The sequence below is a fragment of the Ctenopharyngodon idella genome, chromosome 13 (genome assembly GCF_019924925.1).
Source record: "Ctenopharyngodon idella isolate HZGC_01 chromosome 13, HZGC01, whole genome shotgun sequence".
Lineage (NCBI taxonomy): Eukaryota > Metazoa > Chordata > Actinopteri > Cypriniformes > Xenocyprididae > Ctenopharyngodon > Ctenopharyngodon idella.
The window spans coordinates 35,557,720-35,577,105 of NC_067232.1; the positions used below are offsets into that span (position 1 = coordinate 35,557,720).

Below are 19,386 nucleotides of genomic sequence, written 5' to 3' on the forward strand. Positions count from 1 at the left end.
GAAAAAAACTATCAAAACTGTTTAGCTGAATTAGCTATAAGAGGTCAGTGAGAATTTTTATTTTCACTTGCATAGCTAAGAAACTCTCTCTCTGATTGGCAGGATGACAGGTGACATGTACCTGGATCATCAAGAGATCGACCACAGCACTTGGGGTTTTTGGCAGAACCAGGTAGCTCTGACAGGCATTATGTCCATATGTCTGATTCTTGCGTACGTGCAGCTGCGGCGGATCAATCGCTGGAAGTGATGGAATGACGCTGGTTGTGTAATCAGTGTCACTCACTTTTTAAAATTCTGAACCCTGAAATCAGGAAATACTTTTCAGCCTTTCAACCATAAAGCCTTACATAATCCACATAATTCACTACCTCAGTCATCTCGTTTTCTACAAATTGTATAAAATTGTATTAAAATTTGTAAATATTTCATTTGTTGTAAACTGAATACAGATTCTGGGAACCTGAAAAATGATACTTAGATTTTATGCCTTACATGTGCTTTTATTTTGGCTTGTTTTAAATCTTTAAACAAAATTTTCATCTTTTTGAGACATGCAGCATCTATTGCCAAGGATGCTAAATTAGTAAATCTCACTATTAGTAAAAACCTTATATACACATTTCCCCCCCCCCAACATGAGTTGAATACAATGACCAGTATAATTCTGCAAAATATTCAAAGTGAAGGGAAACTGACAGAAGCATCTGCAGAAGCCACAACTCCTCATTCTTGAAATCACATCAATTTACCTTGGAGTTAATCAGTCAGGACTGAATGAAAGTACAACAAATCTTTTCTTTCAGACTTACAACTAAGCAAAACAGCTTAGTTTAAAAGAAAAAAATAGGGCAGGGTCTTGGCTCCATCCATCAGATGAGATGTGGACGTTGCAGTCAAAACAGAGGCAGATCTGAATGTGAACTTGCTTTTGAGGTGTGGTCACTAACAAAACAAATTGGAAACAAAACAAAAAGGGTCCATTATCAATGCATGAAGCACTGCTCTTAGTCACTTTCAAGATGAGTAGCTTTCTGTTGGTCAACGTAGCGAATGTGCATGATCCACTTCAAAGTCCCTTTCAAGGAAAGTCTTTTCACTCGGTGGCCATATTTGCAATGCCTCCGGGGCAGCTATTTCGGGCATCCAAGACCAAGTCCTATTTGAATGGTGAAATCCTGAAATCTCAAACTGCTTGGCAAACTCAAATATTTCAAATCAGCCAAAAAAATCTGACATGAACTGTCCCATGAATGTTTATGCTCAAATAGCATAAAAAAAAAAAATAAAAAAAAAACACACCCTTATTTTTCAGCCTAGACTAGCCAATGCGCATGTGCAGTCCTAATCGCTAGTCTCATGTTTCTGTGGGAACCGGAGCTTCTAACAGCAGCTGCAGTGATGCAATGACTTTATTGATCAATGATTGGCTCTTTTACTTGGAAGGTGGGATGTATTCCGCCATATTGCACGTTGCAGTTTCTCCCATTCATAACTAATAGGACAGGAGTGAACCGTCTTTCTATATCTATAGTCTGTCCACTTGAATACTCACAAAATCTGCAAACTTTTTCGAGTGAAATTTTTACTGGCAAAATTCAAGAGCAATGGTAAATATGACCACACCTTAAGAAAGGGGTGGGGTTTAAGCAGACTAAATGATTGGAAAAGTCATGTTTACATTGCCAGAAAGACAGATCAACTGGAATATTTAGTTAATACATTAAATAAAGTTTATACATATGAAAATTCTATAGAGGAACTGAATGGCATTTAACTTTCAAAGCCAAGTGAAAAAAGCCATTTACAAACAAAGAAACCATAGAGAATGGGTTTGGAATTTAATTTTAATTTTAAAAAAACAAAACAAAACAAAGGCTCAGTCATAACAGTGTGAAGCACAAGGATAAAATTTGACATTTAGCAACATTTAGGGAGCAGTGACTGATCAATCAGTGAGGGGCAACAATTAGTGGATCAAATGAAGAATGTCAACATAACTTTCCCCATTAGCTCATTAATAACAGACACAAAGTGACAAAGTTAGAGAAATCAACATCCATTATGACCAAAATGTTACCCATTAAAAAATAAAAGTTTAAAATCACTGGCCTTGCAGATGTATTTGCAGTTAAAGAGGGAGGCAGGGATATTAGAGCATCCTAAATCATTTCATCTTCATTCTCAGGGGTGTCATACTCCTGCTTCCATTAAAAGGCACAATCTATTTCCATATATACACTTCTTGAAACGCTCAGATGCATGTGCATATTTAAAGAAGCATTGTACAACTAAAAGAAATTACTTTTAAAAATAAAAATCCCCACAATAGCGCACAAAAAAAAAGTTCCAGTTTCAGTGCAAGTATTTCTAATATAGCTACACCTGTCAGTCTTACCTCCCTCCAAACCCCTGCCCCCTCAAAAGTGTACAGGTCCTTTCAGTAAAAGCTTTCTTTCCTCTGAAACAAGGCTGTTAAATTAGCTGTGACCGATTAATTACAAATGCCACTTTTTAAAAGAAAACCCAAGTATTGATTTCGAACAGAAAAGCAGCGCTACAGCAATTCTCCTTTAGTTTCCTAAGATTGTTCTGGAACGCTCTTCTCATCCTTTAGCTCCATACGTGACGCCTGCAGTGGTCCAAGGCCTACGACACAAACACCAAAGCTTAATTTACATCACAGCCTGTTGTTGTGCAAGACATCATTATATGCTCAAAACATAAATTGGCATCTTCTGTAATGCAGAAAGGCAATACTCACATTACAGCGAGAAGCAGTCTCCACATTCTTACACCAGTATGCTGGCCCCCAGCTGCACTGCTCCAATCCCAGCAGCCTCTGCACTGCCTCAGGACATGCTCCCAGCTTCTGTATCCAGAAGAAAAAGAGAGGAGAGAAAAAAAAAAAAAAAAAAAAAAAAAGGCTCAGTCTAGGCTCACCATTTGATCACATGATTTGAGCTTGAGAGTGCTGTGTAAATCTTACCATGCACACAAAGTCAGGGTCGAGTGCCTGGAGCATCAGCTGCACCAGCATAGGCTCATACTGCTCAATGAGCTGGTTGCACTGCAGGGAGGAGGACAGCACATAGTCAGTCACATACACAGTATGTGTTAACATTTCCTCACCGTGACACTTGTATATAAACTTGCATTAACACTGGTATTTACCGTTAACACAGGGGGAGGTGAATCGCGTTTGAATGAGCGCTCACTTTTAACTTTCACTTTTGCAAATCACGCATACTCTGTATATAGGCCTATAATGACACTCAGGAGCTGTTGTGTTCCAAATCCTCTGCCATCGTCTTGTCAGTCACCTCTACTTACTTACTATGTACAAGAGTAAGTGAAATCTGACTCCTGCTGACACTCTGCAGCGCGTGCTGTATGGAGTGGAGCAGACGCTTTCAGTTTATATTTGTAGCGTCCGTTGTCCAACTGAACTAAATGGATTTTATTTTCCATTTAAAAAAAAAAAAAAAAAAAAAAAAAAGCAAAAATTGCCACAGTGGGCAAGTAATGTAATCTGTGTACGACCAAACACTATGTAACACCAACTACCAGAGCAAGCCTAATACACAGAAAAACACTGATCTATACTACAGGCTGATTCTCAATGCAGTTCAAATAAATCTGAACCAGCTTTGGCAAATCAGATGCGACAAATGAATGGTATACTGCATGTTTAGATCCCTATGATTTATGCAATGTGGAAAGCATGGACTGAATCCAGTCATACGGAATGGAAATTTATAGTACAATTCAAACGGAACTATATAATAAATGAAAATTGGGGCTGTACATGATCAAATCATGATATGGACTATTGTTGTGATATTCAGACACAAGACAGCGCACGTGACACTGTGATTTCAGCGTCTGCCGTCTCATACGTAGACATTCAACATGAACTTCATCTCCAGAGCTGCTCTGACTCACTTCACCAGCAATACATCATTTGTGTCATAAAACTATCGTCAGATACACACAAGCTGTGTCACAATACATGGGGACTGCGTCCTCCAGAATGTACTTCAAGTAATAATGTAATCAAAAAAATAAATAAATAAAATTTTGTTTTAATAATTATTATTGAGAGATTAAATAAATTGTTAATGTGTTATGCCTTCATTTGATTACCACAAATTTGATAATTATTTTAAATCATAAATCCAGAAAAAAAATAAAATAAAAAAAAATATTGGGGGAAAAATAAAACTCATTTCACATGGCCATACATGTTGGACAGCAGCTCAGTAGAAAGTTTGCTGAGAAATTTAAACTGAATTTGAATCATTTGTTGGAAGCACTGCAAGTGTGAAGTATGGATGGAAGAAACGATATCCATTGACTGTAAGTGTCACATGAAAGGTTTGACCTACCTCATCTCTGACTGAATCAGGCAGGAAGTTGCAGACCTTCCTCACGGCATCCTCGATCTCTGCCTGAGTGGCGTTCTGCTCCAGGATCCCATCCACATAACGCACTGCCATCTTACACACGGCACAGAAATCACCTGCCTCAAATTGCTGCTTGTCCATTACAGCTTTACAAGACAGGAAAAAGCAAGAGCAAGGCAATACTGTAAATATCTTGCATCCAACAGAGAGAGGGGTTGATTATGCTGAAAACAAACATCAGCACTTACGGACATGGCTGACCCCATTGCAGAGCGCGAGGAAAGAGCAGATCGTTTTGGGATCGGCCTCCTGCACAAGCAGTTCAATGATGGCCTGTCCGTAGGCGTCAATAAGGTCCTTGCACTGAGCCGTGAGTGAGGAGGGCAAAATATCACAGACTTTCTCCACAGCCTGCACAATCTCTGCCTAAAATTCACAACAAATGGCAACAACTTCAACAGGAGAATCTTGTATATGTAATCACAGATTTATAGCAATGTGATAGTTCACCTAAAAATAAATTGTCAATTTATTTCACCCTCATGTTGTTCCAAACCCATTAGATTTTTCATCTTTGAAACACAAATGAGGATATTTTTAAATTAAACTTGAGAGATTTCTGTCCCTCCATTGAAAGTCCATTCCAAACTTTTCAGCTGCAAAAAATATGTACTGATTTAGTTTAGGTTTTTATTCACATAAGCACTGGTCGACACATACAGCACATCAAATAATGTTTATATAAGCACAATCGTGCTTGATGCACAAAAACCAATGAGGCTTCGTAGTTTTGGGTCACTTTGGGTGGACTTTCAATGAGGGACAAATCCAGGGGCCTGCACCATGAAGCTGGTTTAGCTGACTAACCAGATTAGTTTTAGGTTAGTTTACACAAACCCTTGTTTTTAGGTACCATGAAGTCTTATACCAGTGTTCATCGCCATAGTAATTTGTGCTCCACAGCTAATCTGTTGGGAGGAAGGTTTTGTTCTGGGTAAGAGGTCAAACTGAAATTGGACCAATCAGCTGTCAGCAAAGTGAACACCTGCTGCAATAATTCCCTGCTACCCATAATCATACTTTCAATGCGTCTCATCCAATCAGAATTTACAGAACTATAAATACTGAAATATTAGTTGTCTTGTTTTGAGTATTTCATATTGCGAAGCAATTTTTCCACTGATGCCAGATTTATGTTATGATGAATTTTTGATTTGATTTCAAGTTGAGAAAAATCTGAATATATGAACTCAAAACACAATTTACTTGTACTGCGTTTTTGTTAGTCTCCGACTGTGATGGCCATTCTTTGTTTCGTTTTTTTTGTTTTTTTTATGTGTGCTTTTTTTGCAGGGGATTGTTGGCCAATTGCCTGACTGCAAAACCAGCATCCATTACACTTTCATAAATCTGCTTTCTCTTTAGTGAATGAAGACCTTATTACATCAGTCCCACCTGCTGATAAGGTTGTCTCACTGGCTTAACCTTTTAACCCTTATGTTATGTTGGGGATGTTTTCATCCACTATGGGGTGCTTTTGAGTCTTAATTTGGCCACAACTTTCTCTGTGTTTCAGCAAACGGAATGATTTTTAGTGACAAATCTTATTTTGATACATATTTTGGGAAAATGCTTTGAAAATTTTCAACCTACCAACAATCCTACCAACAATCAATGTATTATTATATGGTGTCATGGCTTTGCAATTTAAAAAAAATAAATAAATAAATAAATAAATAAAATAAAATAAAATATAAAATGGAAGTCAATGGGGCAGAAAAATTCAAATCTGATGCTGCACAAAAACTAACAATGCATCAAAGTCAATGTTGTTACTAATCTGTCCAAGACTGTGATAAAAGGTTAAAATAAATAAAAAAAATATATACAGTCCACAATCACTTTTTATATTGAAAATAAGTCATTGTGTGTGTTTTTTTTTTCCCCCAAAATCAGTGACATCATTTGTGAACTTGGCAATTAAAGAGTAAAAATCCTGGATTTAGTAGTTTTGTTCAGGACTGAGGTTGACTAACAGATTTGTGCAAAAAGATTTAAAAAAAAATATTTATCTGATACATTTTTACAGCAGTTTAATTTAGTGGATGTTTTCATCCCGAACATAACAAAAGGGTAGTGAATTTGAACAATACACAAGGGTTAAACCTGAAGTGTACCTAAAAATCAAATGTAGCTTTCATGTGACGTTTTTCGCTTATAAATTCATAAAATATGCAAAAATCGTAGAAAGTGGCACGTCATTACTAACAATGGATGCTCCAGATTGAAAAGAGTCCAAAAATAATTGATAACAAATAAATAAACAATTCGTTGCATCGATCACAAGATATTCCTTGTGGAGGAACAATTTTAAAAATGCCTTTTAGGGGCATGTCAAGAACAAAAAAAAAAAAAAAAAAAAAAAACAACAACAAAAAAAAAACAAAAAAAACAAAACAGCTACCTGTGCGAGTTGCTATACTGTGCGAGTTCGCTGCAACCTTACTTTCCCCTAAGGGGATAAATAAACTGAACCTTGGTTCTAAATGCTGTAACTTTTGATTACTTTATGCCATCACCACAAAATTTGATCCAAATGCAGCTCACATGTAGAGGAAATTTACCAAGGGGAAAAAAAATAAAAAAAATAATAATCCTACCTTATTTCCTTCCTGAGGTATTGCATGTTAAATAAGATAGAAAATATTTTATGTACATGTCTACTTAAAATATATATACGTGTCTTTTTTCAGCAGTTTCTCAGCATGAGAATGTCCAAATGTAATACATTTTTTTTTCTAAAAACGTAAGTTTTCTATCAAACGATACCAACCTTTTGACTCTCCTTGCTATAGTTTTGGAATTATGAGACTTTACTTTTGTGTAGGTCACTCTAAAAATGCCTTCAGGGCTTAAAGAGTTAATCAACCCTCTTAACGTCTCATTGGTGTCTCGCTTACCAAATTTATTTCCATGTATTCTATTGGCGTACTCCATTATTTGTTGCAGCCTCAATTTTCTAACACATAAAATAATGTCAATGTTGGTTTCATACCTCAGATGTGTGATCCTCAATCATGCTCTCAAGTTCCTTCAGCACAAACTCGCAGATGGCACACTGAGGGGAGTCACGCACTCGCACTAGCTTCTGTCAAAACAAATGCATGCGCATCAAGAAAACATCCTGCATTTTTACACCTTCCCCACTTGAGTTTGTTTTGAGTTTGATGAGAGGCCACAATTATTGCCAACAACTTGTAGTCAGTTATTTTACATGATCAAAATTGATAACACGAGGAAGTTTCTTTACATTTAACCTAACACATGGGGGGGTGGGGGGTGGGGGGTGGGGGTGGTGTCCTAAATAAACTGTTTCCTACTTCACTGTTAAGAATACCTTAGCAGGCTTGGCTAGGGCAGGTGTTTCAAGTTTGGTTGCAGGAAACGTCTTGACAGCAGGGATGGATTTGGCAGGCATCAGCATCTCCATGGGCACAGACTTCTTCTGAAGGGGACAGAAGCCAGCACGACCGCAGATGTCCTTGGGTTGCTAGAGGCACGGTAGGAGGCACAGACACATTCATTGAGTAACATTTCACCATGACGTGTCAACATGAGCAGAATCTTAGACATGCACTGACTGATATGCTTATAACATCTTCCAGGATGACATCATGCAGCATCCATTGCAACACCTCTGACTAACTGATTATCCATGATACAGCTCCACATTATGCCCAATTTATCCCACATCACCCTTCCAGTCTGATGACTGCCATGCATACAAACACAGGATATGTGCAAGTATGATCTTATAAATGGCAAAAGCTGCTGGCGGTTCAATTAATAAACCAACTTATTCATCCAGTTCAACACTATCAAAATCATGTTGAAATGAGAATGTGGTTGAGTGTGTGCTCTTAGGTAAAGATGGAGGGAAAAAAAAAAAAAAAAAAAAAAAAAAAAAAAAACTTAAAGGGCATTTCCCAGTACCCACACTTGTGGTCTTAACCACTTGAGATGACATGCACATAACAGTAAGTGCAAAAGTCTGTCCCAGATGTGATAAATCTCAAAACTCAGTGCCCTTAACGCACATTAATGCCACACTATAATAGCTTCTGAGCGCATCCCATCATTCATCATGTTCAGGAACTCGCATGACCCAATATCATGAGATTGAGAAACTTTCCAATGTAATTTCAATGAATTAGATATTACATGTAATTTGTAGGGCTGGGACGATATTCGATTCTCGATTCATCAAATCTCTATTCGCAACAAAAAGAATCTGGAGCGAATCTGATATTTTTCCAATTCTGAGCTTAGTGTTTTTTTGTTTGGTGGTTTTTTTTTTTTTTTTTTTTTGGCGTTTTTGCCTTTATTGCGATATGACATTATGTAGATGGGAAGCAAAGTGGGAGAGAGAAGGGGACGGGATTGGGAAAGGACCGCAAGCCGGAACTCAAACTCCAGTCACCTGAATTGCATCGGCACTACATGTCTGCGCGCTGCCCACGAGGCCATTGGCACCGACCTGAGCTTAGTTTAACAGATGATGGCACTATGTGCTTTAGAAACACCCGTACTCTGCCTGCTTCCAGTTCCTTTACACACACCACTTAAACCTAAAATAATCATTCATAAAATTTCAAAAAGGTTGAAGCAAATTACAAGGGTGTTCACAGTGGCCTGTGTTTACATTAATCTCACATCATAAAAGCATTCTGAGCCGAGGTGCAAGGATATTTAACCACCTACATGATTCAGCCGAACGCACGATTGCTGTCCAGCACTCTTCTTCGTGAGCATTTGAGTGTGCGGTTAAAAACTAGCCTAGAGCGCCATCTGCTGTTAAAACTAAGCGAGAGAGAGAGACAATATCAGAATCGATCCAGAATCATTGTATTGCAAATTGAGAAACAATGTATTGTCCCAGCCCTAGTAATTTGTAAGTAAAACTAAAGTGTTGCATATTTTATTGGCACAGAGATAAGTACGCATTTAAAATGTTTGCAGTTCATTCAATTAAAAGCACCACAATTAATAAGCAGTGGTGCCTGTTATCCATTGACTACTCAACAGACATTTACAGTTTCAAAAAAAAAAAAAAAAAAACCACTTCAACGCTGGCCAAATACATCATGCAAAATAAAGGAGTGCAAATACTCTAAGTGTGGGTATTGGGACAGGCCCCAAGTCAAGATCCGCTCAGAATGATTCAATCACTTAAGGAGTCAATTCAAGACCGAGTCAAACCCATAAATTGACCCTGCGTCCCAATGTGCTTACTATCCATCCTAAATAATATGTGAGATTAGAATATGCATGTCCCAAAGCATAGCATGTTGAAAAGAGTACGCCAAAAGTCCCCTGATGGTCTACTATTTCTGGTAGATTTTGTGGAAGTGTGGGTCCATGCACACTCTAATATTGCCCACAACCCATTGTGCTTTGGAGGATTATGTTCAGAACTACAAACACGAATAATGTGTTCAACTATAATATTTCATCTGCAACAACAATGTGAACTTTTATAAATATCCGTTTGGAAATATCTGTTTTAAATGCATCATTATGCAAAAATATGGAGAATAGTTCTCTGCATGAAAGACCCACAACTGGCAGATCAGTCTGGTACTACATCTACAAACAAACATGAAACCCTCAAGGTTTAGGCCATTTTAAGAGCATGTGAGTGGCTACTCTACACAACAGCACAGATTAGCAATGGTCACTTGGATTAGAAAACAGCACAGGTGATTAGCCACATGACAGATTAAAAGACAAACTAGCATGAGACTAGCAGCTCAAGAGAAACATACCTGCTCCTGAAGACCAGAGCAAACAAAACCGCAAGAGAAAGAAAGAAAAAAAAAAAAGGTGGGAATAAAGAATGGGGGGGGGGAAATAGACAAGTGATTAGAGATGCAAATAAAGCTGGCAGACAGGCAGAGTGTCTTAACAGGAAAGGGAACACAAGCAGCTTTGTTCACTTGACTGACCAAATTTCCAACAAACTCTACATATTAAAGGGGTCATATTTTAATAGCATTTTTCCCCTGAGGTCCACTTATAAACATCAGTCATTTATGCATTTATGTCAGAATTCAATTTTCGACAATTTTCCACCCCGTCTTTGACCCGTCAAACAGGACGCTTTTTGCTGCTTGTGCCTCTTTGCGAACAGGATTGTAGACTCAAACAATCCCAACAATTTTTAGCCCCATCATCCTGATCCTGTTAAAAACAAACTTCAGCTGCTCATTTGATCCACATTGTCAAATGCACATTGCTGAAATGGGTAACACTTTACAGTAAGTTTCCATTAGTTAATGCATTTACTAACTTTAAATAACAATGAGCAATATGTTTGTTACAGTATTTATTAATCGTTGTTACCTTTAGTTAATAACCTGAACAATGAACAGTTACCTCAGGTCTATTAAATATTAACAGATACAACTATTGATTTAAATAATGTATTAGTAAATTATGAAATTAACATTAACTATGATTAATCAATGCTTTAGATGTATTATTGTTAATTACTGTAATATAGTTAACTAATGTTAACAAATGGAAGCCTATTGTAAAGTGTTACCCTGAAATGTTTATGTGGGCACCTGCAAGAGAGCTGCAAAAGAGTTTCATTTTGAAACTCATGCAACTTCCAATAAATGCTCTTTCATTAAGGAGAAAGTTGAGTTCTGGAAATTATACACTATGATAAGAACATTAAATGATTCCTCATATGACCCCTTTAAAACTCACTGCGGTGTGCCACAAGAAAGAACCTTGAGCACCATTTTGGTAATGGAGAATGGAAGAATGAAACCATTAAAATGCCTACACAAATAAGACATTTTAATTATGCAAAATTACTTACCATAGACATGAGCTGTTGAAAGACCAGTGGGCCATACTGGCTGATGTACTGCTTGCACTGTTAAAGAAAAATAAAATAGGATAAATAGGAAAAATAAGATATCAAGAAATGTACCAGACAAGCAATGCACACCAAAGTAAGGTATCTTTATGTTGAGCACACAAACCAGGTAAACCCAATTCTCATATTCTCACCACATCAGACATGCCAGGTCCCAAAAGTTCACACTGGCTCTCCACTTGTGTGAGCAGAGCACTGATAAATGAGGCATTGGTTTTGGCCTCATCCTGAGTGTCAGTGAGGAACGTAACGCAGTCCTGGCACACATCTTTATCCATCTGCACACAGAAGAGAACACCAATCAGTAAGGGAACATACAGAATGAGATGAATTCAAGCATGTTTTAATCAGCAGCTGACAACACTGCATAACATTCAAGTTCAACATTTAGAATCCCCATTAAACATACAGGTGTGTGACAGCTTCACCTGTTTGGGGGTCTCCTTGACTTTCTCTTGGGGGTAGAGCAGCTGAGGGATGTTGAGTAGGAAGGGGTTGACACGCTGGTTCAGGTCCACTTGAGGGATCTCATTGGACATGAGCTGAGCTTTAGCCAGAGCTTCCTGCTGGGACACACACAGGCCCATGGCACCGCACACCACACTGGGGTCATCCTGTAAAATGAAGGGAACACAGACGCATTGTAGAACATGATAAACACAGATAGGATCTGCAGCTGAATACACGGACCCCCTTCAGTTCTTTAAAGGGGATTGTGACTGATGCTTTGAATGACAGATGAGGCTCAATGGGAAGGAAGAGACCATTACACAAAGGATGCTTTTTAGATAGCCAACCACCTTCGCAGCACTAGACCAGTCTATTCACACTACAGCCTTTAGTTAGTTCATCTATATGCGTTTAGTTTCAGTTTTCCCCATTTTATTTCAGCTGAGTAACTTCTCTAACTGGTGGTTTGATTGATTCTCTTTTCAGGGTCATGGGTAGTTTAGTTCACCAGCATGTTTGAAAGTTGCTGATTTTTCGGTTTTGTAAAAGCCACAACTTTGATGAAGTAGTAATGAATAGAATTACTCTACCGTTGTATTCTATAGGGTCTGATGTAGTCTCAAACGAGACAGTACCATGGATTAAAATTATCAGGCAATATTAGGCATTTAATTATCAGCATTTTCTTGTTTGGCCAATAAATGTCAGAAGCAGGACTTATTTTATGCACACAGATTTTACTGTGTACTGTTGGTTACTGTGTCTACTTTTTTATTCATGTTTAACATCTTTGTGATAAACACTGTAATAGGAATATAGAATCAAGAAGTTCTTATCTCAATGTGTAAAATTTATTCATTTTTCAAATGACTTTTAGGGGAAAAAGATACATTGCAGAAATTATGCACGTTATTTATCACTACTAAGTTTTTCCTTTGCATTTTTTGCGTAAGGGCCGACAACATTGTCAAAAAGATCCCTTTTCACATGGATCCAGGAAAATGACTAAAAATGCTGTATTCTGCTGCCAGGCCAGCAGTTGGCGATGTCACTTTGTAAAGAAACACTACACGCCTATAAACAGAACACAAAATACACATGCGAATAACTTCTTGTGCTTTTGCAGTTTACATGGAGACAATAAAGGTATCATTTTCAAAAATTTGTGTTTTCAGGCCAGCAAAACGGCGTTGTGTAAACAAACAAGTCTTCCGGTTTTTTTTTTTTTTTTTTACACGTGCACTAGTGTTGCAGTCTCCGGTATTTTGTTGTTCCGTCTCTTTAGTTTTGTTTTGTACTGTGAAATGGCCCAGACCAGTGTTGCCACCTTGTGGAACAACAGTTTAGTGCAAAACAAGTTCAATGCACATGTGCGACTTGTGTTTACAAAGTATGCACGGTTACCGAGAAAAAAAAAAAAAGTAAAATAATATCAGGCAGCACATATACCATTTTGGTGACGAAATTTGCATTATGCGCACCATTACGCAGACGCTTGCATATACGTAAAAACCAAAGTATACTTTGGGCTTTTTTTTTTAAAGCAAATAACAGTTTAAATAAAGAGTTTTGTATCAAACATCCACAAAGTCTAAAATTGTTCATTAGGGTTTGTAACGACAAATCATTGTTTGTCTTTCTGCTCAAAAAGAAGCAGCTTGTGTTGGAAAAGAGGTTCTGAAAGTACTGCTACTGAACACCCACCATGTACCACTCACAAATTTTCAACTAAAAGGGAAATTGTTACTCAATTAGTGGGAAGGAAGGGAAAGTATTCAGCTCACCAGCTCTCCTTGGACGATGCCCATGAGAATGGGGAAGTAGTCATCCACAATCTCCTTGCACTGGCTAGCCAGGCCCTCATCAGGGATCAGCTGACAGGCCTTCTCCATGTATCCAAGGAGTTCGCTCTAGATTAAAACACAAGAATTTAGACTTTGACCTTCATTAATAGTACTCAAAACTCCAGTGTTATCATTGTTAGCATACCTCTGTGGCATTGTCCTTCAAAAGCTGCTCCACCACCACCAACACCTCTTTGCACAGATCACATGGCACAGATTTCTGCAAGAAAGAAGGTTTTATACACTTAAAACATAATTCGTGTTCATGAATTATGCACTGGCAAACTAAAGTGCTTCTGAGAATCCATCAACGCACCATCTGAGGCTTGCTCCACACATTCTGTTGGCAGTGTTGGACGGCACCACAAAGAGAAGCAGTCTTGACATTCTGGCACCAGTAGGGGGGGCCGCGGGCACACTGCTCCGTACCCAACAGAGGACTCGCCACAGCTAACAACAAAACATCAGATTCAGAACAGGTTCAGAACAGCCGCAATGGTCACACAGACGCGTGATGGCCCACGCAAAATCAAATAGCACATCATTTTGTACCATCTTCTTCCTGATTTCTTATCTGATCAGCCTGCCATGAATTGACACTTCACACAATTTGTTTAAAAAAAAAAAAAAAAAAAAAAAAAATGTGTTTAGAACATGTTTTGTATTCTAATTGGATTGTCGTCAACATTGAATAAGGAGGCAGCATATATTCATCAATTTTCTGCTTTAACTTTTTGTATACGAGTGGAATTACATCCTAGTGACCAATAACAGGTTATTCAAGTGTCTTTTCTGTGATTTGTTCTCCACGGAATTCTTATCAAGTTACATTTTAGAAGCAAATCTTAGCTGCCAAAACACAAAAACAAACTTTAGGCTTTCACGATCAATTTGAGCTGAACTGCTATTGAGATTAGTTTAAGATGACAAAGCAAAGCTACTTTGCTTTAAAGAATTGAAACTGGAAAAGAGAGGGGAAGGGGGGGGGGGGAGGGACAAAAAACAAAAACAGTTTGTGCCTGGAAAGTCCCCAGAACTTAAGCCAATTAATACTGATTCCACCAAGTACAACGCCTAATTACGGTTCCTTTAAAACTTCCCATGAAATGAAGAGTCACATCAGGAATAAACAGGCTCATATTAAGCAAATGCCAGCAGATTTCTAGAGTTTCCACCTAGAGATGATCACAGGAAACTGTAGTCAGGAAAGCAGTTTTGGACAGATGTAGATCTGAAGGATTATTCTTCCTACTGCTGAATCACCATTTAAAAAAAAAAAAAAAAAAAATAAAATAAATAAAAAAATGCAGACTCCAAGTCTGAAATTTGTAGGCAATATCATCTGACATATGACACACGCACTAACAAAAACTAGAAGCGTGAGTCTTCTGATCCAGTCTCTGTTTCCACCAGCTCAGCATCAGCCTTTATAGCTGACTGAACAAGACAAGTTGACACATTGCCCAGATGTGAAAGAGCAAATGCACTTTTACCAAATGACTGACGCTGTATTTTTCTGTAATAAATTATGACAGTAACACTCATGATTCCAATGAGTCAACATCACATGATTCATAAATAAACTGTGCCATGAGTAAACTTGGAATCATCCCTAATGGCCAAATCTCTTATTAAACAAAGAAACCAAAAGCAACAAACACCAAGTATCCAATTACCAATGAAAAACTGGGGATAGGCATTTTTGTCAATTTTTCTTATTTCATCAGAGCTGATGGCCTTGTGGGTTGCACTTCAGGTGACCCGAGTTTGAGTCCCTGCTTGTGGTCCTTTCCCGAAATTAATTAAAACACTATTGTGAAAATTAATGTTGATAAATAAAAATGACATGAAATATGTACATCAAAATATGACTAGAAAAAAATAACACTGCTGGATTATCAATAATGCATCAATATTTTACATTATTGATGCATTATTGTAATATTACAACTTGTATCTGCACAAAGGGACGTGAATGCGGACGTTAACTTTACTGTCTGAATGTGTAACACCTGTTGTGGATGCGCTCTTTCTGTAACAACACGGGCAACTAAAGCACAAAGAATTTATAACATTCTATTACAATAGAGTTCTCATTATAATGTTATGTTGGCTATATGGCAGATTGGCGCTGCAGATTTTACAATTAACTTTATGATCAAAGTGATTCTAAGGGTGATCCGATTGATCGGGCGCTGATCATAAACGGTCAATAACAGCTTTATATAGTTTAATCAGTAGTCTTTATAAAGGCCAGTCAGAAGAGTCGATCAGATGACACAAAACTTGCGTGACAATTTTTCTATGCACAGCCAAAATTGCTTTACTACATTCACTGGTCTGTCAGTTCTACAAGGTAACTGAAAAGGACAATAAATTTGCAACATCTTTGCAGATCTCACCCCCCAATGACTACCATAGTAGGAAAAATAAGTACTACGGTAGTCAATGGGGGGGCGAGATCTGTTTGGTTACTGACATTCTTCCAAATATCTTCCTTTGTGTTCAGCAGAACAAAGAAATTTATACAGGTTTGGAACTACTTAAGGGCGAGTAAATGACAATTTTCATTTTAGGGTGAACTATCCCTTATAAGTTGCATGTGTAACAGTATATTGGATCTGTGCATTCGACCTTAAAGTGACAGCAGCCTATTAATGTTAAACAACAAAAGACAAGGAAAAAAACTCCCTGCTCTTTAGTAGATTTAGCAGGACTAATCTATATTTAAATTTATACAGTGAAGACTATGCAGTGCTGTTTTACATTTGATTGCTATCTGTTGATAAAGACTGTTCTGTGGTTTTTATTTGTATCACCTATTTCACAGAAATGCTATATTTATTAAGCTGTTCCTAATCACCTCTAAAAGAGGGAATGGAATATGTTGCACATGTTGCTTGCCAATAAATGAGGTCCTGTCCCAAATGGCACACTTTATATGCACTTTCGTTCTTGTGGACTTACAATGGCTGCCACGTGCGCATGTACGTTAAGTCCAGGAGACTGTAGGGTGTCCCGTTTGTCATTTTAGCTTTCAAAAGGGTGCTCGTGAGCGCCCCCTTTGTGGTCGATGCCATTTGGGACAGGGCCTTAAGAGTTATCAATTCACTTTCTCATCTCATCTCCTACTTATTTCGGTGATTGGTATCGGCCAATACTGCTTTCAGTGATCTGTAATTGGTGATCAGCCCCAAAAATCTTGATCGGAGCACCCTTAGATTCCAGGCATCCCTGCGCACTAACACCATCCAATCAGACCTTGGGTATTGCACAAAATGCTGCAATAACCAATCCGGGGGGATATATTTTTATATAAAATATATTTATATAAATAAATATAAATATATTTATTTATATACTTATTTGAAGTTACAGTGATCATTGTTTTTATGATCGACTGTCATGGTCAAGCCTGAGTGCTCATGCACATCTCTATTAAAAAAAAAAAAAAAAAAAAAAAAAAAAAAAAAAAAACATTTGTTAAACCACCAGGCTTTCACTTTTGCTCTGTCACTGCAATCCATAGCAGTTGTCAAAAATAAATCATAAACTGCCTAAAAACAAAAACATAAAAAGGTGAAAAAGTGCAGACAGTACAGATTATGGCAATAAACCTATGGCCCAAGAACTAGCTGTAAAACTAGGTCATTCACTTTGAATGACCATGTTATTATTCAAGTTATGAAAGTGTTTTGCCCTACACACCATAAAGTACTTACATTTTACCAACATGACAAATAAGGAAAAAGAGGATTCAATAAAAGATCATTGCTAGACAGAAAACAGTCAACTCATTGTGGAATGGGTAGTTGACAGCATGTCAAGTAATGACATGAAACCTCTAAAAACAACATTTTTCTAATTCTCTTATAACTGTGTATGCAGTTTATATGTGTATGCATATGCTCATATTATAAGACACTAGATGGAATCAGTTTTTATATTTCACTGGACTGAACAGAAAAAAAGCTAAAACTGACAAGTACAAAATGGACATGGATCAAGAAAATCTTCATTAAGAAAACGGATTAAGAAAGTCTTAATTTGATCAAATACATGAAATGCAGAAGTGATCCCAGTGATAAGTCAAGAGCAAACAGTCACATACTCGAAATGCCTTTTCAATCACAGCACTAAAATTTTATAAAAAGTCATGCTCCAAGTCTATTCGGCCAATAGTTTCCAGCTTCCTCTTGTGCAATTACTGAGAAAACTGTATATCAATAAGAAGTGAAAGATTCTGTGGTTGAGAGGCATGTGTGGTTTTATTAATAAACCATTTTTCACAAGCTATAAGCTCTATTTGACCACACATATGAAAGACTATGCTTTCAGACCTCTATGCTTCCATGAGCAGATCTCTCTGCAAAAAGATTAAGTTAAATTGACACTGTAAACAAAAACCCTAAAGAGGAACACAGAAGAGGATGTGGAAACTACCCATGTAGCACGGATCTGATCCCTGGAAGTGAGAACAAGACGTTATTTTGAAGCCATAAAAAACAAAACTTGCTTGGATACAAACAACGCCGCATATGATTGGTCAGATCTCAGAATAAAGGAAACTTGGGGTTAAAACACAGTCTGAGTACATCAGCATCAGGGCAACGTTGATAAACAGGTTTCAATTACCGTGTCAACATCCAGACACATGACTACTGTCAGAGCTCGAAAGAAAGATAAAGTTGATGAAATCATTTAAATCGATCAAGCACGAGATGAACGTTAGTAATGCGTCATAATGCGGAAAAGATTGGCATTAAGTACAAGAAATTAAAATTTAAGTAATACATTCATGACTACAATAAATAGTCATTGAACCCATAATATTTACGTCTGTTTCAGACAAAATAATCTGCAGATACGCGTTAAAATATACTTTGGCTTAGTCATAGTTTATACCAATTAAAAATATCTGCGCAACAAACGCATATATGCGTATAAAAATACAGACAGCGGCTGAGTCAACTAATTTTGAACAAAATATTTTAAAAACGTCATAAGACACTTATCGTGGGCTCAAGTCTGTTGCTTGACACTAGCCAGTTAGCATAGCTCGTCAACACTCGACAGACTTGCTAATAAACACACTGGGTATACAATATTAATATCGCTATTATTAGATAAGATTATTCTGTTCAAGAAAGCCAGAATAAAGAACAAGTTAGGATGTGTATTTGAAGATAACATTTCTCGGCTTCCAGTAACCTACATGACATGTTTACCAAACACTTCCTCCGCCATTAACTGCGGCTATGACACATTTCTTACATCTAATACACACAGAATAATGTGGAGGTTAGTAAAACCATATATATTACCCGTGGAGATAAAAAGAAGCGTGAGAAGCATCATGACTTCGGAAACACTTCTTTCGAACAGCAATGTCGTGTTTTGAATCTTGTCTGGGTCGGATGAAGGTGTTTGTGCTGCAATGAATCGCTATGTCGTGTGATGAGGCTTTATGCTGAGCTCACTGTCAGCTGACCGCGTGACTGGGGTGTGTCTATATGGGACAAAAAAATATTTGAATTGTATTTTTGTAGTATTTGTGAGTTTTACAAAGTATTTATGTGATTTATGTCTTCCATATATTATTTACAATTTTTACAATGGCTTAACATTAAAACAATGGTTTGAAACTTTTGTATGATACCATTTTGTTGTTTCATGAATTGTTTTTGTGCTTTGTAATTTTTTTTTTTTTTTTTGTTGGACACCTACTGTGGTAATA

The 19,386-nt window shown here is 37.4% G+C and overlaps 2 protein-coding genes across 3 annotated transcripts in view; one reads left to right on the top strand and one right to left on the bottom strand.

Annotated features, from left to right (window-relative positions):
* The window catches only part of abcg2c (ATP-binding cassette, sub-family G (WHITE), member 2c), an 18,104-nt gene extending 15,758 nt beyond the window's left edge, over positions 1-2,346 (top strand). For both annotated transcript variants that reach the window (XM_051917690.1, XM_051917691.1), the window contains one exon: positions 103-2,346. In XM_051917690.1, the coding sequence (XP_051773650.1) occupies positions 103-250 (148 nt within the window). In that variant the 3' untranslated portion in view covers positions 251-2,346. The remainder of the gene's footprint in view (positions 1-102) is intronic.
* psap (prosaposin) lies at positions 1,830-19,165 on the bottom strand. Its single transcript, XM_051917693.1, has 14 exons — positions 18,974-19,165; positions 13,966-14,099; positions 13,795-13,869; positions 13,590-13,715; positions 11,784-11,969; positions 11,490-11,633; positions 11,296-11,352; positions 7,804-7,956; positions 7,462-7,554; positions 4,655-4,832; positions 4,389-4,552; positions 2,990-3,070; positions 2,765-2,872; positions 1,830-2,649 (listed from the first exon to the last, which is right to left on the bottom strand). The coding sequence occupies exons 1-14, from the start codon at positions 19,005-19,007 to the stop codon at positions 2,614-2,616; spliced, it is 1,569 nt and encodes a 522-aa protein (XP_051773653.1). The 5' UTR covers positions 19,008-19,165; the 3' UTR covers positions 1,830-2,613.
* Between the last annotated feature and the right edge of the window lie 221 nt (positions 19,166-19,386).

Bases quoted from the DNA above. Each gene is read 5' to 3' on its own strand.
- psap (XM_051917693.1), bottom strand. From the start codon at position 19,007: ATGATGCTTCTCACGCTTCTTTTTATCTCCACGG. The intron at 13,870-13,965 runs GTGCGTTGATGG...TCTTTCTTGCAG, and splicing joins TGTGGAGCAAGCCTCAGATG to AAATCTGTGCCATGTGATCT. The intron at 11,634-11,783 runs GTGAAGCTGTCA...TTCTGTGTGCAG, and splicing joins TCAAGGAGACCCCCAAACAG to ATGGATAAAGATGTGTGCCA.